This window comes from Carcharhinus amblyrhynchos, chromosome 2 (genome assembly GCF_965287045.1).
Source record: "Carcharhinus amblyrhynchos chromosome 2, sCarAmb.v2.hapA, whole genome shotgun sequence".
NCBI classification, from domain to species: domain Eukaryota; kingdom Metazoa; phylum Chordata; class Chondrichthyes; order Carcharhiniformes; family Carcharhinidae; genus Carcharhinus; species Carcharhinus amblyrhynchos.
The window spans coordinates 103,752,665-103,779,475 of NC_137325.1; the positions used below are offsets into that span (position 1 = coordinate 103,752,665).

Genomic DNA, 26,811 nt, shown 5'->3' on the forward strand with positions numbered 1-26,811 from the left:
TGTGCATTTAAGCACTGAAATGTAGAGGTTGTTCTCAGAGACACCCTGCTTCTCCACAGGGTGTACTGTTACAGTCCTCATCAACAGACTCTGCATTGAACTGACTGCAACAGCACAGATTTGTTGTATTGAGCCACAGCTTCCACACCAAAAATGACTGAATAATGTCAAGCTGGTGCTTTCAGGACTAGGTTTCTAAATGGTAAAATAAGTGCTAATTACACAACCTCTGGTTACACAAAATTAACTTCACAAATGTGGAGTCGCATTTCCTCAGATTAATGATTTGGACATTGCCAATGATACCTAATTTCGAAGAATGGCAAAGAATGAGAATGATACCAATTGACTGCAACTAGATGTAGATAGGCTAGCAGAATGGGTAGGCAATTGGCAGATGGATTAATAGAGTGAAGTGCAAGGTGATTCCCTATTGCTTCTGCCAAAATGTAAGGCAATATAGACTTAATGACAGTTCTAAAGAATGTGCAGGACAAAGGTACCTGGAGGTGCATGTGGATAGACCTTTGAAGGTGGCAGGACATATTAAGAGAGTGGTTAGCAAAACATGTAGGATCCTGGGCTGAATAAATAATAACAAGCACAAAACCAGGGAAGTTATACTGAACATTTAATAAAGGTCCAGTTAGGCCACAATTAGAATACTACATCCAGTTCTGGTCACCATACTTTAAGGATGTAATAGTCCTTAAGGGGGCACAGGACAAATTTGCCAGAATGGTTCCAGGGATAAGGGCTTTTAACACCACGTTTAGTTTGGAGAAACTGGTGTTGCCGTCTTTGGAGCAAAGGAGATTGAGGGGAGTTTGATAGCGTTTATAATAAAATTATTGCAGTTTTAGATAAGGTAGACAAGGAAGAACTGTTCCCATTAGCTGATGGCATAAGGACCAGAGCTCGCACATTTAGGGATTTGGGGCAAGAGATGGGAGGAGAAATGAAAGAACAAACCTTTACATATGGAGCAAGAGGGTGGAAACAGTCATGATCAATTATTTCAGAAGAAAATTGCACTTGAGAAAAATAATCTTGCAGGGCTATGGGAACAGTGCAGATGACTGGATCGCTCAGTATTTATTGCCCACACCTAATTGCCCTTGAACTGAGTGGCTTGCTAGGCCATTTCAAAGCCAACCACATTGCTGTGGGTCTGGAGTCACGTGTAGGCCACACCAGGCAAGGACAGCAGGTTTCCTTCCCTAAAAGGACATTAGTGCATCAGATGGATTTTTACTACAAAATCAACTTATAATTTCAGATTTTTTATTGAATTCAGTTTCACCATCTGTCATGGTGGGATTCAAAGCCCAGACTCCTGGTTTCTGGACTAGATTTTCTGGATCTCTAGTGACAATGCCACTAAGCTACTGCCTCCCCTTCCATGCCACAAATGACTGTGTGTGGGGTTCAACACAGAATTCCAGAAGCTGCTGTCAAGAGTCACTTGTTCTTCCACTGGTTACATTGTTGAAGATGCACAGGCATCAATTTTTCACACTGTAATAATACCACTTACACAAGCAAAAAAAAATCCCTGTTAATGAAACTAAGATACTCTAAGACGTTTGATGCTAAGCAGATAGGAAAGGTGTTTCCAGTCTACGATTTGAATTTGCAGCAAGGGGAGCTGGTTTGCACACATCCAATACCGAAGGTCTGCACTAGGTGTCTCTGCAGGGTGTTATGGGGCAGGCTGAAAACCTGCCCCATAAGTGAACTTTGGTAGATAGCCACCTCTGCAAGACAATCTGAAATGTGTCACAACTGAGCTGCTATTGCAGACCTCCAAGAGCTGCAAAACAGACCCAATTTTCTTGTGGATTATTGGGTACTCATTTGATTACTGACCGACACAGTATACCCTAGGTCCACTGTAGCTATCAGGCACCCAGAAGGGAAAATCGACCCTATAACCTGTCAAAATGGAAATGAAAATTGTATCAAAACATTAGTTTGATTTAGTCACACAGAACTTAAAAGTGGCTTATACAAATATAAACTGAATCTGAAGCCACTGTGGACATAACATTTTGGTCGGTTATTGAAATAAGTCATGGCATCAGAAATGAAATGTCTCAGTCCTTTAACTATTCCTGAATCTGTGTGTAAAATACTTTAACTGATGCAAATGGATAGCTGCACTGTAAAGTGCCATCTATAAATTACTTCAGTGACAATGATATCGGGTAAATTGCTTAAAATCTCTGTGACAAAAAAGTGGTGAAAATTCCATATTGCAATAGTTAAAATCATATTCCTCTCCCTTCAGAAACTAGTTAAACAGCTGCACTATCCATTGCTCATCAGCACAGTGAATTCAACTTCACAAACACAGTCAGTTTGGATAATTGTGTCAAATTCGATGAACTGCGCCAATCCAGTCCAAATGTATTTACATGCAAATACATTCCATCGATTGTTCCAGAAAGGATTGTCAGTTTTTCATGCTGTGTTTCGTTTTGTGCACGCAAACAAATCTCTCCGGGCTTCTCATCCCACTTTTCCTGGTTTCCCGAGGTGACCTCGTTCTCCACGTTGCCATAATTAGATCCAGTTCTTCCGATAAAACTCTCAAGCTGTTCACGGCTCAACCTCACACGTCATTCTTTTTAATTAAATAGCGATTTCTGTCAATGCTGTTATATTATGTCTGTAATCGGTTATGCTTGATTCACCGAGTTACAAAGGACACTCAGGCCGGCATCAATAAATGCAGCATTGGTCACTCACACTGCAGATCAAAACAATAATCTTTGTGATAGAACATGGACTGTATTTTTCATCAACTAAGTGAAAAAGAAGATGCGAGTGCAGGTGTTGTTAGGTATCTGATCTGGCAGGAAATTATAGTTCATTATATTAAACAGATCAGAGGATTACACAGTTGGTGCTAAAAACTCTTACTAAAAACAGTGACAAGTAGATAAAATGTTATAACTAGTTGTTGAGCTTCATACTATAATTATATAATCATGATGACTAATTTTCAGTCATTAAGTTCCTGTGCTGCTTTTGATATTTACTCAAAGCCCTTTTTGCACCAATCACCTCTCATGCACCAAAGTATATCTGTTCTCCATATCCATATTATTCTCATTTAACCTTAAAAGATAAGCAGATGCAAATACAAATTAAATAGTAAATACGTTCTTGCAGTAAACCTTGCAAAAATGAGAATATTTCAGTTAATATAACTCAAGAGGGTGGACTGCACAACTCGCTCAGCATTATTACTTCATTCCTCAACTTAGAACACATCAGATTCTATTATCAAGCCCCAAAGCAACATATTTCTAACATTCAGATTTTGCATAATATTTTTCTTCAGCCAAGTTGACGCATTTCCATTAATTTCTCCAATTTTTAGGCTCTTCCAACATCAACTTGTAGCAAGGACAGCAGTATTATAGGAGCTCTTTGTGTGTTTCCTACTTTTAGTCTAACCTGCTCCCTAACAACTTTACATTCCAACATTAATAGCTTAAACTGCAGTACAGAAACCTATAAATGCTGTTTCCACCACACTCAAATGTCAGACGTGCATTTTAAACAATGATACATTTTACTAAATAAGACTTGATTCATTGCCAGATTATAACCCTATTTAAATTATTCATTATAAAGCAGGTGTTCCCATTCTCAAGCTATTGAGCAATTTTTCACATGGTTCAATATTTCCACAAGTTAGTTGTATATATAAATTTGTTTCTCAAAATAGAATTTACATAACTTCAAGGAGCACAATTTTCCCATCTGTACAGTTGGTTACCTCGTTCATCTTTCTTCAGCCCATCTACAAAATAGCAATCAAGCAAAGAGCAAAATATGACTGGTGCTTGAAATCGGAAAACTTGGAGACAGTTGGAAATACTAAACAAGTCAAGCAGGAACTGTGCAGAAACAACTGTCATTCAATGGTCAAGGTCTCAGATCTGAAACAATCAACTCTCAAGTACCTGCCTTAAAAAGGTCAATTTGGAGATCTGTTAAATTAACAACATTTCCGAAAATTCTGTGGAATGCATTAACTATCATACTGGCTGATTTCAGGCATTCACATTTTTTATTTGTTAGCTTAACTGTAGATTGAGTTGTCATGTGATAACGCAGTTATTTAAGAGGTGACTTGTCAGAAGCAGGAGTTCTGCTTGGAGTGCAGGCAAAGTACAAGCATTTACTGCTGCTCAGCTAGTAAATAAACCATTACTTGTTATAAATCCTTTGTCGCCAGTCTTTGAGAAGTCAGTATGTCTGCATGATGTCAGGGGTTGGCAGTGTGGCACAAGAACTTCACCGCATCAATCCACTCGTATTTGATGAAAATATTGCAGACAACTGGGCCAAGTTTGAAAGAGAATGGCATATATACTGTGGTGGTGGATTATCAGATATATCAAAACTCTGCAAGCTAACGTCTTACTAAATCTAGTTGGCCCCATGACCTATATGAAGTTTGAGTAGTTTGTATTAAAAGGAGAAACGATAGTCTAGCAATAATCCCACTAGGCTATTAATCCAGAAACTCAGCCAATGCTCTGGGGACCCAGGTTTGAATCCCATCATGGCAGATGGTGGAATTTGAATTCAATTAAAAAATGGAATTAAGAATCTACTGATGACCATGAAACCACTGTCAGTTATTGGAAAAACCCACCTAGTGTCCTTTAGGGAAAGAAATCTGCCATCCTTACCTGATCTGGCCTACATGTGATTTCAGAGCTATAATGTGGTTGACTCTGAATTGCCCTCTGAAATAACCCAGCGATCTATTGTTTCATAAATGATCTGGATGATAATGTGGTAAATTGGATCAGCAAGTTTGCTGATGATACAAAGATTGGAGGTGTAGTGGACAGTGAGGAAGGTTTTCAAAGCTTGCAGAGGGATTTGGACCAACTAGAAAAACAGGCTGAAAAGTGGCAAATGGAATTTAACGCAGACAAATGTGAGATACTGCATTTCGGAAGGACAAACCAAAGTAGAACGTACAGGGTAAATGGTAGGACTCTGAAGAGTGCAGTTGAACAGAGGGATCTGGGAATACAGGTACAGAATTCCCTAAAAAGTGGCGTCACAGGTGGATAGGGTCGTAAACAGTGCTTTTGGTACACTGGCCTTTATAAATCGGAGTATCAAGTATAAAAGTTGGAGTATTATGGTAAGGTTATATATGGCATTGGTGAGGCCGAATTTAGAGTATTGTGTACAGTTTTGGTCACCTAGTTACAGGAAGGATGTAAATAAGGTTGATAAAGAGTGCAGAGAAGGTTCATGAGGATGTTGGTGGGGATTTTGAGAAGCTGAGTTAGAGAGAGATTGAATAGGTTAGGGCTTTATTCCCTGGAGAGTAGAAGAATGAGGGGAAATTTGATAGAGGTGTATAAGATTTTGAAGGGTATAGATAGAGTGAATGCAAGCAGGCTTTTTCCACTGAGGCTAGGTGAGAAAAAACCAGGGGGCATGGGTTAAGGGTGAAAGGAGAAAAGTTTAAAGGGAGTATTAGGGGGGCTTCTTCACGCAGAGTGGTGCGAGTGTGGAATGAGCTGCTGGATAAAGTGGGAAATGCACAGTCACTTCTAACATTTAAGAAAAACTTGGATGGGTGTGGAGGGATATGGTCCAAGTGCAGGTCAGTGGGACAGGCAAAAAAATGGTTCGGCACACACAAGGGCCAAAAGGCCTGTTTCTGAGCTGTAATTTTCTATAGTTCTATGGTTCATGGGCAACTGGAGATGGGCAATAAATGCTGGCCAACCAGCAATGCTCATGTCCCACAAATGAATAAAGAAAAGTTCAGAGTACTCACTAACCTCATCATTCACATGTTCAATGTTAAACTGGCTTTCAAATGTAAACTCAATTGTCCTGGGGAATAGTCACAGACAGGAATTCATTCTATCTTGCCATGAAAGAATTACTACGAAAACATTTGTCTTTCTTTTACTCAGATTAGTAAAAGTACCTAATTTAAAACATCTTCAGCAGAAGCAACTCAATGGGCAATAATGAATCCATTGCTGATTTAGACCAGGTGGTGCTGGAACACAGCCTGCCAATTTGTTAAAATTCACTGTGTGCTACCAAAGTATTTTCCTCCTGATGTTTCCAAAACTCAGCAATGCAACCAGTTTTAATTTGATTTTGTTCATTGTAGTGTTTAGTACAAAGACAATAAGCTCACTGTAAATGATAACCTAAATCACAATATTTTGACTTACCCTTGTTTTATTTAAATTTGACAGCACAAAAATTAGGAAAACCGCCTGTAGACAAAACTGCAACAGAAAAATACCACACACAGTAAGCTGCCTTAATGTCAATAAAATGAAGCAGACAGTCATCGACTTCAGGAAGCACAGGGGAGGACATGCCCCGTCTACATCAATGGGGACAAAGTGGAAATTGTCGAGAGCTTCCAGTTTTTAGGTGTCCAGATCACCAACAGCCTGTCCTGGTTCCTCCATGCTGATGCTATAGTTAAGCCCACCAATGCTTCTACTTTTTCAGGAGGCTAAGGGAATTTGGTATGTCTGCTATGACTCTCACCAACTTTTACCGATGCACCATAGAAAGTATTCTTTCTGGTTGTATCACAGCTTAGTATAGCGTTTGCTCTGTCCAAGACTGCAAAAAACAATAAAGGGTCATGAATGAAGCCCTGTCCATCACCAAACTAGCCTCCCATCCATCGATTTTGTCTATGCTTCCCACTGCCTCGGAAAAGCAGCCCATGCACCCAATTAAGGATCCCATGCACCCTGGACATTCTCTCTTCCGCCTTCTTCCATTGGGGAAAAAGATGCAGATGTATGATGACACATACCAACCGACTCGAGAACAGCTTTTTCCCTGCTGCCAGACTTTTGAATGAACGTACCTCATATTAAGTTGATCTTTCTCTATACACTAGCTATGACTGTAACCCTACATTCTGCACCATCTTTCCTTCTTTATGGATGGTACGCTTGGTCTGTATAATGCACATGAAACAATACTTTACACTCACTGCTTACTAATATATGTAACAATAATAAGTCAAATCAAAAATTCAGTCTATAGGGAAATGGCAGAAACTATAAATTGTGGGCAATTTCAGTGCTCTGCTTATTTTGTGTAATTGCACTACATCACGTTCACTTTTCTCTAAGGACTTTATGTACTTCCATTTATCACCACCTGGTAAATGGACAGAGAGTTTAGTCATTTGCATTGTTAGCAAAATAAAAGAAAATTCAATTCTAAGCATACAATACTGGTTAGTTTTAAAAGACATAAATATGAGCAAATATCCTCTGCTTAAAATTAGTATTCTTTTAAAAACAGAACTGGAATTTTAGATCAGTTTGAAATGCATGGGAAAATTACTTTCTTGCGACTATTTATGGAAAAAATTGCTGAAACCATCCTAAGACATTTGCTTTAAAATATACAAAAGTTCAGAAAAGTAAACCAGATTATGAGCAGGACTTGGAGCGGCACGGTAGCACAGTGGTTAACACTGCTACCTCAGAGCGCCAGGGATCCCGGTCCAATTCCGGGTTTGGGTCACTGTCTGGGTGGAGTTTGCACATTCTCCCCGTGTTTGCATGTGTTTTCTCTGGGTGCTCCGGTTTCCTCCCACAACCCAAAGATGTGTGGGTTAGGTGGATTGACCATGCTAAATTGCCCCTCAACGTCAGGGGAAGATGAGCTAGGGTAAATGCATGGGGTCATGGAGATAGGTCCTGGGTGAGGTTGTGATGGTGCAGACTCGATAGACCAAATGGCCTCCTTCTGCATTGAAGGGATTCTATGGATTTTCCACCCTTTCTCGACAGCAGGACTGGTGAGCCATGTAAATTGCAGTTAACTTTGGTGGGACTGGGAGATTCTGCAACGGCCAATGGTGAGCTGTTGCTCACAGAGGGCATGGTTGGAAAACTCTGGCCCGTATCTCAGTAATGAAACAATGATATCAGTAGTCGCCTGTGAAATCCCTTTCCCTTCACAAAAAAACACAACGGAAAAAAATGAAGCTCACAAACCTCCACAGCCAACAAGCTGCAACGGCAATAAACAATTTACTAAGCTTTTCAGAAGGGAAACGTAAAACCAGCAGCCCATGGTATTGTCTGTGAACAAAATGCTATTTGGAGTAATACAGATGGACACCAAGTTCTCCAGTCACAAAATAAATATTACCATAAATGTTGTGGCCTGCATAAATTTTCCCACAGTTCTGAAGTGTAAATCTCACCTTTAAAAGGCACAGTAACTTAACATATATTTACAAACAGAAAATATTGTCAAATAATCATGAGGACTTGCTCTTACAATCCACAGAATCATTAGCTAACAACATTGCGTCTCCTTATTTTAACTTAACGTAAGCTTCAAAAACCCTCTTTGCCACAGTACTACATAATGTTCCACAGGTTCTACTGCATCCATCCGTCTGATATTAGCTTTGCATATGCAGGATTGTACACTGAGCCCTTGACTTTAAAATACTTGCTATGAAACAAGGGCTATTTTACCAAATACATAACAGCAGTGACCATGGGTATTAGTGCTAGAGAACTGATAACTTCTCATTTTGTCTGCCATCAGGAAAATAAGATTTCATTTTTTCATTCCAAGACAGATCGGAATGCTTTTCTCAGAAGCGAAAGGTCAGCGTTTATTCCACTGCATCACTTGGTCCCTCACACATCATTTTCATTACACGCTATATATATAATTTGCACACATGATGCTTTGAATTTCCTGAATATTGTTGATGCATTGATTTATAAATTGCTATTATACTACAGTTAAGTCATCTTTACAGGCTCAGAATCACAATGTTCTGGTAAATGAAATGAGGTTAAAACAGTTTTTGTTTTTTTAAAGTAGAATAATAAGTCCCTCAATGTGCACTCAAAATTTATTTTGGTCACCAAGTTCCATTTCCTCCAAATACATGTATTCAGCTTTCTAAAAAAAATTATACTGATATTTCTAATTTACAATATACATTATAGAATGTTTCATCTGCAAACAGATTTACAATTTTAGTTGTACCCTTTAATCAGTCCATCTGACTGAAAAATGAAGGACATTCCAGACCAAAACTTTCAAACTATACATCACTAAAATAAAATAATGAAAGATTGTCTGTGTAAAACTTTAAACAAATCAAGCTTTTTTTGCTTCTTGTTACATTCAATCTGATGTTTTGCATCTTCCCTGACAAGCTAAAAGAAACGTGCTGTAGTGTGATTCCCAAAGTTTTACCAGAGTCATTGTTTTGAAGAAATACGATTATTTTGGGACATTGCAACCCGCCATTAGACGGCAACAGCATATTCTGGTCCAGCCTGATTTCCAATTGTATCAAACACATGACATCTGCCAAACGCAAATATAGTGATGTACTTTGGCAGTACCGAACCTTCTCCTCTTTACAGGCAGCCCATTGTTCAGTTACAGCTTTGCCTACCAATCTTTGATTCCAATTTGCCTGGGACAGTTCTTTCCTCACCCCACTGAAGCTTACCCTCTCCCAATTAATTTTTCTGACTCCAGGTTGCTCTTTGTCATTTTCCAAACCTAGTCTAAACTCTGATTAAATGATCACTGTCCCCTAAATATTTCCCTAATGACACATGATTTACTTGACCCTCCATGTTTCCAGAACTGGATCCAGCAATGCTTCCTGCCTTGTTAAACTGGAAACATATTGATGTAGAAAATTCTCCTGAACACATACTGGAAACTTATTGTCTCTCTCTGCCCCTTACATTACTATCCTGGTCTGCTTCACAACGCACCCAGAGTATATGATCTCAAAACTAGTATCATTTTACAACCCAATGTTGAACCAGTGATTCAATTATGATGAGTCAAGATGCTCATGCTGCAGAGATTAGTACTAACAATAGCTGCATTGAAGTGTTTTCTTGCTAAACTACTCTTGTCCAGCTAGTCCCTTAAGGAAAGAATTGAGATTCCAATAAAGAAAGAACTCTGAACAAAGATGAACTCAACAAAAGGGTGTTTAAAAGTGAAACAGAACCTGAATGTTGCTATCAAAGAACCAGATTGAAGCTTTACCATAGAGTCTGCATATTCTTACATTTTTCCACTGCAGCCCTGAAATTATGCAGAGTGATATTAATATATGAACAATTAGCATATTGTCCTAAAATTTCTCTTTCATTTTTTTAGCTGATGCATTAATTAATTTAAAATAAGCTGGCTAAAACTTCCATTAAATACTTCAAACATTCAATACTTCAAATAAGAATACCAAGTGCTTGTAAGCTGCAATATTTCAATCAATTAAATGTCTAAGGAAAAGACGCGGGTTGATGGGTTTTTGATAAGAGAGGGGATTAAGGGTTATGGGGAGAGGGCGGGAATGTGGAACTGAGCCACGACAGATCAGCCATGATCTTATTGAATGGCGGGGCAGGCTCGAAGGGCTAGATGGCCTACTCCTGCTCCTATTTCTTATGTTCTTATGTAAAATCTACACACTAGAATACTACCAGTGAAGGTCTTCTCATGTTAACGACAAAAGTCAATAAATATTGCGGCACAGTGGTGAACACTGCTGCCTTACAGCATCAGGGACCCAGGTTCAATTCCCAGCTTGGGTCACTGTGCAGTGTCTGTATGGGTTTCCTCCCACAGCCTGAAAGACATGCTGGTTAGGTGCATTGGCCGTGCTAAATTCTCCCTCAGTGTACCCAAACAGGCACGCGAGTGTGGCGACTAGGGGATTTTCACAATAACTTCATTGCAGTGTTAATGCAAGCCTACTTGTGATGCTAATAAATAAACTTTACAATGTAGGCAAGGAGATGGAGAGAGGGGGGAGAGAGAGAGAGAGATAAAGTCAGAGATGCAACTGGCAGTGGCCGATTCCACAAGAATAATATACATTCTGCTACTAACACATATGATCTCAATGAATCATCTATAGCAGGAAGAATTTCCAAAACGTTTTGCAGATCAGTTATATGTTTCATTGCATATCCCTATCACACTACTTTTCCTCACAATGACTTACACTTTTCCAATAGACTACAGCACCTTTAAAAAGTAAAGCAAATGTGACACTCTCCAAAGACAAAAATCATTTCAATCATTGTTCAGTCAACTGTAGTGAAAGTACTGTGTAGTCATCAAATGCCTATGCCGCTCTTCTGCAATTTAGCAATTAGTGTCACGCAGATTGTAGCTCTCCAAAGCCTTATTTGATCCCTTCACACTGAGTAAACACAGCTGTTAATCATGGTGACTTTAATCAAAAGGAAAACTAAACAATGCATTAATACTGAAATTGCCAATTACCTTGCAAGATTTCCTCATTAAATGCTTCGACTTTGTGAGATATCTGGTGTCTACTGGGCAAAACAACAACTGCACCTTGTACTTGTATGGCAGCTTTAACATAATAACATGCCTCAAAGCACTACACAGGGCTGTTACAAAACAAATACTTGTCACCAAGACGCATGAGCAGGTATTAGTTCAGCTGACCAAAAATTTGGCCAAGGAAATTGATTTTGAAGAACAGAAGAAAAGTGATTTAGAGAGGAAATCCCAGAGCAGGAGATTGTAACAGCTGATGACATGACCACCAGTGGTACAGCAAGGTGACCAGAATTGGAGGAGGTATGAGAGTTGTCAGGCTGGAGCAGAATACAGAGATAGGATGGGGAGAATTCCATCTCTGGAATTCTCTGCCCGTTGAAGTGGTGGAGGCTACCTCGCTAAATATATTTAAGTGACGGGTAGATAGCTTTTTGACAGACAAGGGAATTAAGGGTTATGAGGAGAAAGCGGGAAAGTGGAACTGATCCACTTCAGATCAGCCATGATCTTATTGAATGGCGGGGCAGGCTCGAAGGGCTAGATGGCCTACACATGCTCCTATTTCTTATGTTCTTATGAGGGGCTCTGGAGGGTTCAAAAACAAGGATGAGAATATCAAGACAGGACTTTGCCCTTTGGGACCCCAACTTCAGGGTCCTACAGGTGTTACAACCCAGCATTGAGCAGGAAGCTGTCACCTGGCGGTATTTTTCCCCAATGGAAATTAATGGGATTTGGGATAGCAAGCAGGCTATCAAGGCTGGAGGAGCAGTGGGCGGCCCTCAGGCATCGAAGAATTAGATGCTCGTAGCTTGGGAGAGAGAGGGAGAGAGAGAGAGAGAGAGAGAGAGAGAGAGAGAGAGAGAGAGAGAGAGAGTTTTGAGAATGCCTGCACGCTCCCAACTGCCACTGAGGGACCACCTTCAGGCAGCCAGCCTTTTTCCTGACAGCTCCAGGGCCTGGAGGTCAATCGGAAAATTCTAGTAGCCCTTAAACTCCACTGAGTTTCAGCTCCATTAACTACACTCATCCTCTCCGTTTCACCTCTGGGAAAATGGTCCAGCAAACACTTGCCCACCTTTGCACTCTCCCCCATTGGAACCCATAGCATCATGAGCACTGGGGTGATGGGTTAGCAGAGTTATTTTTCTACTCCAGGTCTGCAGTGGGCAAAAAGGATGGTGTTACGGCACAGACACGCTTTGAGAATATTCTTCTCTTTGTCATAAGCCATCAGGTCATTCAGGAAGTGGCTACATATAAACCAGAACCGATGAAAGCTGTTCATTCTTGCCCGAGATCCAAGATGAAGCTTGCCAAATCCCCAGCAGAACTGTTCCAATGCTGCATTAGAATTCTATACCAAGAAGCACCTTCAGCGACAAATGGATAGACTCTCACATCTGTAAAGAGGTTGATTTGACAATCAGGGAGACGAATGCCATGGTCCAACATGTACTTATGTCAACACTAACAGTGACTTCAATGGTTGTCAATTGCTGATGATCAACAGCAATTTGTCACTTGATGTTGAGGTCAATGAACAACTGCAGTTGTTGCAGATCAGCCATGACCTTATTGAATGGCGGGGCAGGCTCGAAGGCCTACTCCTGCTCTTATTTCTTACGTTATGTTCAATCTGTGATACCCAAGTGAGGAAGAATGTGTGGAACAGCAACCTGGTTAAAAGGCACCAAATGGTGATTCTACCAGGCCTGCACCCTCAGCACGCTCCTCCACATTAGCACGATTTGGACTACATATGCGAGACAAAGAGCTGAAACGTTTCCAAGTTCACTGTCTCAGACATGTCCTCAGAATCTCTTGGCAGGTCCAGATCATAAACGGTGGTCTGGAACATACCAATTCCATCAGTGTACACTCACAGCTCAGCCAATGATGTCTGTGCTGTTTTGGCTACTTTTATTGGATGGATGAAGAACACTTACTTTCTGTACACTGAGTAGGCCACTGTGTCATAACCTGCTGGGTATCCATTTCTCTGCTAGAAGGACAACTACAAGCTAGATTTGAAGATGGCGGACACCGGTACTGAAATTGGGAGACGGGCAGCACCGATCGTAACCTCGTGAGGTTGACTGTTTGGAAGGGCATTGTGGGAAGATGCAGAAAGTTCAGTGGGGTGGTAGGAATGCTCAGAGAAAACAGGCCAGTGAATCATAAACCTTCTCAGTCCACTGTCTTCCTGTACAGCAAATGTAGCAGAGATTGTCATTACAGAGTGGAGCTCCTAAGCCATACAAGGCGATGTTTCCTCAAAGTACTTAACTTCAATACGTCAAAACTCAAGGTTGAGTCTTAATGCCCACCCAGTTCTACTGATCATCTTTCTGCAATAACCCAGCCTGATTAATTTTGATGGTGAATTAATTATAAATTGGATTGATTATTTCAAAATCTATTCAATATAGAATCATAGAATAACAGAAACCTGACACTACAGAGAGAGGCCATTTGATCCATTGAGTCTGCACCGATCACAATTACACTCAGGTCCTACCCCATATCCCTACATATTTACTGCCTAATCCCTCTAACCCAAGCATCTCAGGACACTAAGGGGCAATTTTAGCATGGCCAATCAACCTAACCCGCACATCTTTGGGCCGTGGGAGGAAACCGGAGCACCCGGAGGAAATGCATGCAGACACGAGGAGAATGTGCAAATTCCACACAGACAGTGACCCTTGCCGGGAATCGAACCCAGTTCCCTGGAGCTGTGAAGCAGCAGTACTAACTAGTGTTGTACTGTGCTGCTCATGAATAAACTAATATATTTTAAATCCTCATTTTGCCAGATTCCCAATTTTAAACTCTGCTCTAATGCTAGTTCTCATAAGTCCACAGAACCCTCCCCATAAGGATGTTCCCAACATTGGGCATCCAGAACCAGGGATCACAATCTGAGGATTCAAGGTAGAACATTTAGGATGGGGATGAGGAGACATTTCTTCATCCAAAGAGTGGTGAGCCTGTGGAATTCATTACCACAGGAGATAGTTGATGCCAAAACATTGAATGTATTCAAGGGGCAGCTGGATATAGCACTTGGGGCAAATGGGATCAAAGGTTATGGGGAGAAGGCAGGATTAGGCAATTGAGTTTAATGGTCAGCCATGATCATGATGAATGGCAGAGGAGACTCAAAGGGCCGAATGGCCTCCTCTTGTTCCTACCTTCTACGTTTCTAAATCATCAACTCATCATAAAAGTGCTAGAAAGTTTCCCTTTACAACACCAGTAAAATGTCAGATCTGTTTTAGTTAAAAAACAATCTACTTTCAGCAAAACAGATCTCAAAAAAAAAACCATGGAAGGCCAGAAATACATTAGTCCACTTTCCTTCTGTGTCTGCTGCCTCTCTGAGCAGCTTCAAAAACACTTCCTTCTGAAAAGTATTGTCCTGCAGAAATATGATTTTTCTGTCAATTGATCTACACTCCCTTAAACGTGTGGCCAAAAGAAAGAAAGAGATTTTCAAGATTCCTTTTCCAGCTGTTGGAAAGTCCACTCAATCACTCTTCAAAACTCCTGCAAGTCTCTTCTCCTAGGGGTTTTTACAGGCAAATCCACCTACATGACAAACCTGGTTGTGCCATCTCTGCATGAAGGAAACTAAATTGCTTTGTTTCTGGCCTTCTGCAGTGTCTTCCTTTGGCAAGCTCTGTTGGAGAATTAACTCCAACCTCTCGTTTTGCCTCTCTAATTATTTTATCAGATATATTGGCAGCCATCAAACCTTTACAAAAATGAGTTCTGCTTATGCTTCTGTTGAGATTGTTTGGTGAGCTTTATTTCACCATGCAACCTATTCATGCTAGGCTTTCCACTTGTACTTTTCTGTGCATCGAAAACTACTGTTACAGGGTTGACATCTTGCTTCATTAGAGGGTCTTTGTCCAATGTGCAATCATTTTGTGTTGCAAGAGTCGCATCTGAATCCACTATCAGTCCTTGCAATGCATTCACTTACTCTCCACTCTTAAATTTTCTGCCAGGATACAGAGTTTGCTTGTTGGCCATCATCTTGACCATTAAACCAATATTTAAACTTGCCAGTCATGTTTCCTGCACATTTCTCAATAGTTGCATCCTTCCGTTCACTAGGTGTCTCTGAAGAGTCCATGTTAACTCAGTACCCACTCTGAGTAACAGGCCTTTGGACTTGTTGGAACCACAGAATTGCTCTGTCCATTGTGTCATAATCACTGACAGTACCACTGTGCAGCTTTTAATCCATCATAATCTGTTCCTCAGGATCTTCAACATAAGATACATAAGCACTTAAGGTACACCTTGCCCTGTTTATTTTTAATCAGCCATCCAGAGGCCAAGATTTCATAGTTATTTCCAATTCATTGAGACCCCTGAACCTTTGCAGTTTAACAACAATTGTCGTACCATCACAACAGGCCTTTTCCATTCCGTGTGACCCTCTCTTAATATACATCAAATTTCCTAAATTAAGTCCCGTCTTTGTTGGTCCTGCACAGTACCTCAGAGCTCTCTGATTTTTCTCCAAAACTTCCGCCTCTTGCTGAAAGTCCTACATATAAAACAGACAAATGTGCAGAGAAAATGGAACTGATAGCACTTTCCAGAGGAGGATTATTGCACAAAGAAGGTATGTGCTTCTAACCCATTACACATTGTTTTCATCTGTGTTTATTTATATAAATGCAAATGAAACCCCAGTTAATGCCCTCCAGCTGCATACAACTAAACACAATATACAAATTAACAATCAGGGGTTGGTGCGCTTTAAGATGCATTTTGGATGATTTCAAGTTTAGAGGGCAGTAGGGGGCCAGCCAGGAGTGTACTGGAATAGTCAAGTTCAGAAGTAACAAACACATGGATGAGCGTTTCAACAGATAAGCTAAGACAAAGATGGAAACAAGCAGTCTTAGTGATATCAGGGTATGTGATGGGAAGTTTATGTCGAGACCAAAATGTGACAAAGTTTGTGAACAGCCTGGTTCAGCTCCTGACAGTCCCGAGGGAGAGGGGTGAGGTTGTTGGCTCAGAGCTGAGGGAGAAAGGTCAAACTGACTGAGATGAATGCAGATTTCTGGCTGATAGCATTTTTGCTACGTCTCCTCAATGCTTAGAAAGTCTGTATCATAAAAGTAAAAAATATTTGCTTGGGGTGACATGGTGGCACAGTGGTCAGCACTGCTGCCGCATGACACCAGGGACCCAGGTTTGATTCCAACCTCAGGTGACTCTGTAGAGTTGCACATTCTCCCAGCGTCTGCATGGGTTTCCTCCAGATGCTCCAGTTTCTTCCCACAATCCAAAGATGTGCAGGTTACATGGATTGGCCATGCTGAATTGCTCTTTAGCGTGCCACGATGTGTGTAGCTTAGGGGGATTAGTGGGGTAAATGCATGGGATTATAGGGATAGGGGAGAGGGGTAGGCCTTGATAAGACACTCTGTCAGAGTCGGGGCAGACTCAATGGGCGAAAGAGCCTTCTTCTACTCTGTAGGGATTCTATGATTTTATAGAGATAAAACAGCATGAACAAAGCGCATGACCGTATATGGATGCTGTGAAGAAAATGCAACCATAAAATTAATTATGTTCATACCAGGAACAAAGGCCTTAGCTGTGGCCTCAGAGTAAAAGGAATTTGAAAAGATATATTGGGGGAAAAACAGAGAGCTGACAGGGAGGAAAAAAAAGTAATCATAAACCAATTTTCTTTTTCAATAAGGAATGGAATTTGACAAAGTAAACCTTATATTTTGTACATAATTTAAAACAGAAAATGCAATGCACAATATACACATTGCGATGATAGGTTAATTCTACAAGCGTGAATCATAGAGTTTGCAGGGGTAGATAAAGCTATTACACCCAATCGTTTTTCCAAATATCAACCCTACCTAATCACTTCACACCGTGTTCCACAATTCCTTCTCTCTCTAAAGAGATTGCTAATTGTCTTTTGAACCCATTTAAGTTGTCGGCTTCAATGATTCTCCCCGATGGAATACTCAGAACTTTTATTACACTCTCAATCAAAACCTTCAGTTGCTTTTCTTTCCCTGTTTTAACATCTCAATCTTTAAAACTTCTGCTCTCATATTGGAAACGTACAGTGAAAAGATCATCGTAATCAATTTGATCTTGAAATTTCAATTACATCACTTTTGAAATCATCCACTTTCCAAAGAAAACAAGCCTGACATTTTAAGCGACCTTTTGCAATTTAAATCCCTCATTTCCGGACGAACCTTTGTTGGTTGCTTCTTGACGCTTTGAAGAATAATGATAGCCACTGATTAGATTATCTGAATGGCACAATTCCAACTACAATCTGATTAACAAATTCTACAATTGATTTCAATTTCCCTCTGCAAGTGTAACCATACTATTTGCCTCTGTTTAGAATCATTGATGTTTCTTACCAAAATCTGCCAGCTTCAGTTCCCCGGTATCACTGATGAGTAAGTTCTGAGGCTTCAAGTCTCTGTGCAAGATGTATCGCTGGTGAATATAGGAGAGGCCCCGCAGCAATTGAAACAAAAAAAGCTAAAATGGCAAAAAAGGAAACACCGCAATAAGTTGACAGCCTGAATTATCAGAACAGTTCCAGAAATCTACCTTTTTCAACTGACATTTGTAAAAGAATTATACATACTGAAATGTGATTACTTTCACCATAGATCAAGCCCTGTCAAGTTTCTAAACTCTAATCCTTTTAAATAATGAATGCATCGATTTTATATTAATCCAAAATGCAGGAGAATATGCCAGGGGCAACACCACACATACTTAGAGGTCTCGATCTGCTGAAGTTACAACACAGGACTGTTTGCATGTTAAAAAGCAGAAACGATTGACGGAGCTAAGTGATTCCACAGTCACAGGCCAGGGATTTTTCAGCCGCACTCACCCCAAAACTGGAAAATTACATCCGAGGCCAACGGATCTTCACATTTTCCAATCCGCGCCACCCCCGCCCCCGCCTCCCCACTACTGCTGCTGGACAGGATTCCCGTGGTGGGCGGGATGGAGAAGTTTCCCCCCAGCTCTAAGTTCTGCCGTCTTACCACATCCAGTCATGTTTGGTGATGGACAATTAAGCTAACTGGAGGAGGAGGGTCCACATATATCCTCAGGTGATGGGTGAGGCCAGCACGTGTAAATAAGAAGGCATTTGCAACCATCGTCAGTCAGAAGTGTCCAGTGGATGTTCAGTGTCAGCCTCCTCCTAAGGGCCCCAGCACACAAAAACTAGTCTTCAGCCAATTTAATTCACTCCAAGTGATAGCAAAAAACAGCTCAACACACTGGATACTGCAAAAGCTATGGGCCCTGACAACATTCCAGCAATAGTTCTGAAGATTTGTGCCCAGGATTATTCACAGCCCTAGCCAAGCTGTTCCACCATGGCTACAACACTGGTATCTACCCTGCAATGTGGAAAATTGGCTACAAAAAGCAGGATAAATCCAATGCAGCCAGTTATAACCCCCTTCAGTCTATTCATGATCAGCAATGATATTAAGCAGATATTCGCTTGTACCTCGATAAAAGCAAATTACTACAAACGGTGGAATCTGAAACAAAAATGGAAAATACTGAAAAATCTCAGTAAGTCTGACAGCATCTGCGGAGACTTAACTGAGCCAACATCTCGAGTCTGGATGGCCCTTCAATGGGTTCTCCATCATGATCTTTATTAGCTCAAGCACTCTCACTGAACAAAAGACATTGGCACCCTTCACTTTGGGACAATTTCCCCTTTTTTAAAAAGCAAATTCTCCCCTTTCAGAGTCACAGAACTGCTACAGTGAAGGAGGAGACCATGCAGCGCACCATGTCAGTGCTGGTCTCCAAATGAGCACTTCACTTAGTCTAGTCCTCTACCTACTCCCTATAGCCACCTTCCTTTTCAGGTAACAGTCCAGTTCCCTTTTGTTGGTCTTGATTGATCCTACCTCCATCACACACTCAGGCCGCACATTCCAGTCCCAGCCATGTGCTGGGTGAAAAATTTTCCCTCATGTAGCTTTTGTCTCTTTTGCCAATTATTTTAAATCTGTGTCCTCCTGTTCTCAATCCTTTCATGAATGGGAACAGTTTCTCCCTATGTACACTGTCCAGAACCTTTGGGACTTTGAACACCTCTCTCATATCTCCTCTCACTCATCTTCTCTCCAAGGAAAACAGTCCCAATTCTCCAACCTTTCCTCAGAACCGAAGTTTCTCATCCCCAAAACATGTGAATCTTTACTGTATTTTCTCCAGTGCATTCACAACTTTCCTAAGGTGTGCCCCATAAGTGAACTGGAGTGAACTCCACTTGAGGCTGAACTGGTGTCTTATACAAGTACAACATAACCTCCTTGCTCTTGTACTCTATCCATTCTATTAATAAAGGCCCAAGATGTTTTATTAATTGCTTTCTCAACCTATCCAGACACAGTTCAATGATGTATATATCCAGGTCCATCTGCTCCTGCATCCCCTTTATTTGTACTGTCCCTCCATGTTCTTCCTACCAATATAAACACTTCAAATTCAACACCAAGACATCTGAACTGCCACTTGTCCTTCTACCTTACACTATCCTCCTCATAATTCAAAATTTGCAAGCGTTGTGAGCTATCTTCAACTTTTGAAAATGGCTCTGTGCACCATTTGCCTTCGATCCATTGATTCATTCATTAATATACATCAGGAAAAGCAAGGGTCCCAAAACTTACCTCTGGGCATCTCCAGTACAAACCTTGCTCCAGCCTGAAAAATGTCCCATTAACCACTACCCTGTTTCCTTTCACTCAGCTAATCTTAGATCATATTGCTCCTTTCCCATTCAACTGATGAGCTACAACTTTGCTCACAAGTGTGGCACTATATCAAGTCTTTTGGAAACCTACATACACCAAAACAGGATTGATCTCATCAACCCTCACAGTTACCTCTTCTAAAAACTCCAGCAAGTTAGTTGAACCTTACTTCTCCTTAAACTCTATGCCGACTTTCCTTAATTAACTCAGATTTGTCCATTAACTCTGTCCTAAATTATTACTTCTAGAGATTTACCCACTACTGAAGTTGAATTAACTGGAATGTATTTGCTAGGTTTAGGAATGTAGGAACATAAAAATTAGGAGCGAGAGTAGGCAATTCAGCCCTTTGAGTCACTCCGCCATTCGATATGATCATGGCTGATCTCCATCTCCTCCTAACTCCACTTCCCTGTTTTTTTCCCATAGCCCTTTATCCTGCTTTTGGTCAAATATTTATCGACATCTTTCTCGAATCCATAGATTGATTTTGCAAATATTGCACTCTGGGACAGTGAGTTCCATAGATTCACAACTCTGAAAATTAGCTTTGCCTTATTCCTGTCTTGAACGTCCCTCCTCTTACTCTACAATTATAAATCTTTTGTCCTACACTGTTCTAGGAGGAGAAACATTTGATTGACATTTTCTTTGCCAATCCTATTGCGTATTTTATATACATCAATCAAATCCCCCCTCATTCTTCTGTACTCCAGCAAGTACAAGCCCAAGCAACTCAACCACTCCTCATATGACAGCCCCTTCAAACCTGGAATCAATCTAGTGAACTCTTCTGAACCACCTCCAGAGCCACCACGTCCTTCCTTAAAAGGTGATTAAAACTGACCACAATATTCCAGGCACGGTCTCACCAATGCCTTATACAATTGTAACACCACTTTTCTATTGTTATACTCCAGACCCTTTGCAATAAATGCCAAGATTCCATTTGCCTTCCTTTTAACATTCTGCACCTGCATACCCAATTTGAGACTCATGCACAAGGATACCCAGATCCCTCTGCACAGATGCCCTTTGAATCTGTTTCCCATTAAAATAGTAATTTGCCTCTTTATTTTTCCGGCCAAAGTGGATAACCTCGCATTTATCCATTTTAAACTCCAGCTGCCAGATTCTTGCCCATTCCCCAAGTCTGAAATATCCATCTGTAAACTTTTTATATCATCACAGCCTGCTTTCCCACCCATTTTCGTGTCATCAGCAAATTTTGCTACATTACATTCTGTCCCTGCTTATAGATCATTGATATACATTGTAAATACTTGTGGTCCGAGAACTAAACCCTGCAGTACCCCACTGGTTATAGATTGTCAACTGGAGAAGGATCCACTTATCTCAATCCCCGGCTTTCTATCAGTCAGCCAATCCTCAATCCAAACCTCTACTCTACCTCCAACCCTTTGGGATCTAACATTCTGGATCTGCCTCTTGTGTGGCTTCTTATCAAATGCATTCTGGAAATCCAGATAGATCAAAACCCCAGGATCCCCGTTATCTACTTTGCTGGTTACATCCTCAAAGAACTCTAGAAGGTTTCTCAAATAAGACTTGCCCTTCACAAAACCATGCTGATTCTGGTAAATTGAGCTTTGCTTTTCCAGATGCTCAGTCACCTCCACCTAATGATTGACTCTAGCAACTTTTCCACCACAGAGATCAAGCTGGCTGACCTACAGTTTCCCACTTTTTGCCTCTCTCCTTTCCTTGAATAAGGGTATCACATTAGCACATTTCCAGTCCACTGGTACCTTTCTGGAATCCAGGGAATTTTGGAACATCGTAACTAATGCATCTTTTGGTGTCAGTGTTTATGTTTTCAGCTAACTTCCTTTCATAATCCATTTTAGCATTTTTGATATTGTATTTAATCACCTTTTGTTGGCATTTGACGTTCTCCCAATCCTCAATGCTGCCACTAACTTCCATACTATTATAGAGTCATAGAGGTTTATAGCATGGAAACAGGCCCTGCGGCCCAACTTCTCCATGCCACCTATTTTTGTTTTTACCCCTGAAGCTAATCCCAATTGCCCACATTTGGCCCATATCCCTCTATACCCATCTTACCCATGTAACTGTCTAAATGCTTTTTATATATGCCCTCATTTTTACCCTTATGTTATTCTTGATTTCCTTAAGCCATGGATGATTTTTCATCCTTTTGCAATACCTCTTCCTCTCAAGAATGTACCTTAGTCGAGATGCCTTTTATTCCTTCCTAAACAACTGCCGCTGTTTTTCTACTGTCCTCCCCTTTAATACTCTTGCCCAGTCCACTTGGGCCAACTCTTTCCTTAGGACTGCAAAATTACTCTTGCTCAATGTTAAAACTCGAGTATATGATTCTGTCCACATTTTCAATCTGAATTTGAAATTCTATCACGCTGTGATCACTTGTTTAATAAGAGCATAAGAACATAAGAAATAGGAGCAGGAGTAGGCCACCTAGCCCCTCGAGCCTGCCCTGCCATTCAATAAGATCATGGCTGATCTGTCGTGTCTCAGTTCCACATTCCCGCCCTCTCCCCATATTCCTTAATCCCCTTGCCTATCAAAAACCTATCAACCCGCGTCTTAAATATATTTAGCGAGGCAGCCTCCACCATTTCAACGGGTAGAGAATTCCAGAGATTCACCACCCTTTGAATGAAGAAGTTCCTCCTCAACTCCGTTCTAAACTGCCCCCCCTTTATCTTGAGGCTGTGCCCTCTAGTCCTACTGTCCTTTCTGAGCGGGAAGAGCCTCTCCACCTCGATCCTATCCATCCCATTCATCATCTTATATGTCTCAATGAGATCTCCCCTCATTCTTCTATACTCTAACGAGTACAAGCCTATTTTATTCAGCCTCTCCTCATAGTTCAACCCCCTCAACTCTGGTATCAGCCTAGTAAACTTCCTCTGCACTCCCTCCAAGGCCAAAATATCCTTGCGTGTCCTTAACTACAAGGCCATTAATCAATCCTTCCTCATTAGATAACACCAGATCTAAAGTAGTCAGTTCTCTGGTTGGCTCCATAACATGCTGCTCTCAGAAACAGTCCTTCATACAATCTATAAACCCTTTCAAGGCTACCCTTGCCAAGTTGGTTTATCTGGTTAATATGCATGTTTAAGTCATCCATAATTAGGCCAACCTTTACAACATGTCATTCTCAGACCACCTCCAAGTTTAAGGAAGATGGGAAAATTATGGCCAGTGCCTCTGCGATTTCCACTCTCACTCTTCTTTGTATCCATGAATGTATCTCATCCTGTCTTTGCACTTTATCAACTTTGAGTACAGAAAGCCAATTTAATAACTCCTTCTCACCAGTTTTAAATCCTGTAGCGTATTAGTAACTTTCTCTTTTACCACGGTCTGGGTCACATCTTCTCCCTTGGTAAAGATGGACGCAAAATATTCATTTAACATCTCAGCTGTTCCCAATGTTTCCATGTATAAATCCCCTATTTGGTCTTTAAATCAGTCCTACTCCTCCCAACCTTTTCCTATTTATATACCAATGTTAGCTGCCCATCTCTTCTCTCATTTCCTTTTTGCGCCCCTCATTTGCTTTTTCATCTCAACTATGAACCTTCTATACTCAGCCTGGTTCTCCAACATAGTATTCACCCGATATCTGTCACAAGCATACTATTTCTTCTTCTCCACCTCTTTTGTCATCCAGGGCGCTCTGGATTCCTTTCGAGGGAATAGACCTTGACTGTACCCAACTTATTTATTCTTTGAAGGTAACCCGTTATTCAGCCACCATTTTTCCTGTCAACCCTTGGATACCAATTTATTCTGACCTGATCCATTCTTATTCAAATGAAAATCAAATCAGCCATTCATGTCTTCTATCATGTAGTCTGATGCCAATGGATGGCATAAAGAACTATCTAATTTATTCCATTCTGCCTGCGTGGTATTCCACTTTAAAAACAAAATTGATAGTAGAACATAGAACACTACAGCACAAACAGGCCCTTCGGCCCACGAGTTGTGCCGATCACATCAACACCTACCAACCTACAGACCTATCTATAACCCTCAATCTCATTAAACCCCATATACTCATCCAGAAGTCTTTTAAAAGACCCCAGCGAGTTCACCTCCACCACCACTGACGGCAGCCGATTCCATTCACTCACCACCCTCTGAGTGAAAAACTTACCCCTAACATCACTACTGTACTTTCCTCCCCGCACCTTAAATCTGTGTCCTCTCGTAGCAACCATTTCAACCTGGGGAAATAGCCTCAGAGTCCACCCTATCTATTCCTCTCAACATTTTGTAAACTTCTATCAGGTCGCCTCTCAACCTTCATCTCTCCAGGGAAAAGAGTCCCAGCTCCCTCAACCTAACTTCATAAGGCATGCCTCCCAGTCCAGGCAACATCCTTGTAAATCTCCTCTGTACCCTCTCAATAGCTTCTACATCTTTCCTATAGTGAGGCGACCAGAACTGCGCACAATACTCTAAATGAGGCCTGACAAGGGTCTTATAAAGTTGCAGCATTACCTCCCGACTCCTAAACTCAATCCCTCGATTAATGAAGGCCAGTACACCAGACGCCTTCTTGACCACCTCCTCCACCTGCGAGGCCGATTTAAGAGTCCTGTGGACCCGGACCCCAAGATCCTTCTGCTCTTCAACACTACTCAGACTTCTGCCCTTGATAGTGTACTCGTTCATCCCGTTGGTTCTGCCAAAATGGACGACTACACATTTATCTGCGTTGAAGTCCATCTGCCACTTCTCCGCCCAGTCCTGCATCCTATCTATGTCCTGCTGCAACTTTTGCCAACCTTCCAGACCATCCACAACACGACCAACCTTCGTGTCATCAGCGAACTTACTTACCCATCCCTCCACTTCCTCATCCAGGTCATTTATGAAAATGACAAACAACAAGGGTCCCAGAACAGATCCTTGAGGCGCTCCACTGGTGACTGACCTCCATTCAGAAAAAGCCCCATCCACAACCACTCTCTGCCTTCTGCAGGCAAGCCAGTTCTGGATCCACAAGGCCAAAGGCCCTTGGATCCCATGGCCTCTCACCTTCTCAAGAAGTCTTGCATGGGGGACCTTATCAAACGCCTTGCTGAAGTCCATGTACACTACGTCCACGGCACTTCCTGCGTCAATGTGTTCAGTCACATTATCGAAGAACTCAACTAGGCTTGTAAGGCACGACCTGCCCTTGACAAATCCATGCTGACTATTCCTGATCATGTCAAACCTCTCCAAATGTTCGTAACCATGAAACGTCCAGGAAAAAAAACAGGTTTCAATATGTAAATTGTTCCATGGTGGCCTCCTAAATAGTATCTAAAGTGAAGATGACAAGTACTTTGAAAATCCTAAGCAATGTTTCCACCCAGTCTTTGAATTCTCATTTTGTAAGGCATTTTGAACTTTCACGTGTGGAGCTGGTTAGGGTTCCTGCGCTCTGCTGATGCTGTATAATTATGGCTGCAACCCTCTGGTAATCAGGATTCCAGAACTCTCCATTCACCTGACGAAGAGGCAGTCCCCTCGAAAGCTTGTGAGTATATCATCAAATAAATAGGTTGGACTAAAACCTGGTGTTGTCAGACTTTTTACTGTGTTTACGCCAGTCCAACGCCGGCATACCCACACCATCAGGATTCCACGCAGACTCGTTGCAGGCCCACGGTGCGATGTGAACCCATTTGAATAAACTTTGAAAATTCCTCCCAACCCACACGAAAGCAAATAAGAACATAAGAAATAGGAGCAGGAGTAGGCCATCTAGCCCTTCGAGCCTGCCCCGCCATTCAATAAGATCATGGCTGATCTGTCGTGGCTCAGTTCCACATTCCCGCCCTCTCCCCATAACCCTTAATCCCCTCTCTTATCAAAAACCCATCAACCCGCGTCTTAAAAATATTTAGCGAGGCAGCCTCCACCACTTCAACGGACAGAGAATTCCAGAGATTCACCACCCTTTGAGTGAAGAAGTTCCTCCTCAACTCCGTTCTAAACCGCCCCCCTTTTATCTTGAGACTGTGCCCCCTAGTCCTACTGTCTTTTTTGAGCGGGAAGAGTCTCTCCACCTCTATCCTATCCATCCCATTCATCATCTTATACATCTCAATGAGATCTCCCCTCATTCTTCTAAACTCCAACGAGTACAAGCCCAGTTTATTCAGCCTCTCCTCATAGCTCAACCCCCTCAACTCCGGTATCAGCCTAGTAAACCTCCTCTGCACTCCCTCCAAGGCCAAAATATCTTTGCGCAGGTGCGGCGCCCAAAACTGCACACAGTACTCCAGCTGCGGCCTCACCAATGCCCTATACAGCTGCAGCAAGACCTCCCTACTTTTATATTCAATCCCCCTCGCTATGAAGGCCAGCATCCCATTCGCCTTCCTGACCACCTGCTGCACCTGCAAGCTGGGTTTTTGCGACTCATGCACAAGGACCCCGAGGTCCCTCTGCACCGTCACCTGCTGCAGTTTTTCGCCATGTAAGTAGTAGTCCTTCCTACCATTCTTCCTACCAAAGTGGACCACCTTTCACTTGCTTATTTTATTCACTTAATTTATTCTCAAACTCTCCGATCAAAGTGGTGCAAATGCAAAATACTTTT

At 41.5% G+C, this 26,811-nt stretch overlaps 1 protein-coding gene across 5 annotated transcripts in view; it reads right to left on the minus strand.

The window, feature by feature from the left end:
- The window catches only part of cdk14 (cyclin dependent kinase 14), a 524,692-nt gene that overhangs the window by 262,480 nt on the left and 235,401 nt on the right, over positions 1-26,811 (minus strand). For all 5 annotated transcript variants that reach the window (XM_080210276.1, XM_080210285.1, XM_080210303.1 and 2 more), the window contains one exon: positions 17,802-17,925. In XM_080210276.1, coding sequence (XP_080066402.1) covers positions 17,802-17,925 — 124 coding nt within the window. The remainder of the gene's footprint in view (positions 1-17,801; positions 17,926-26,811) is intronic.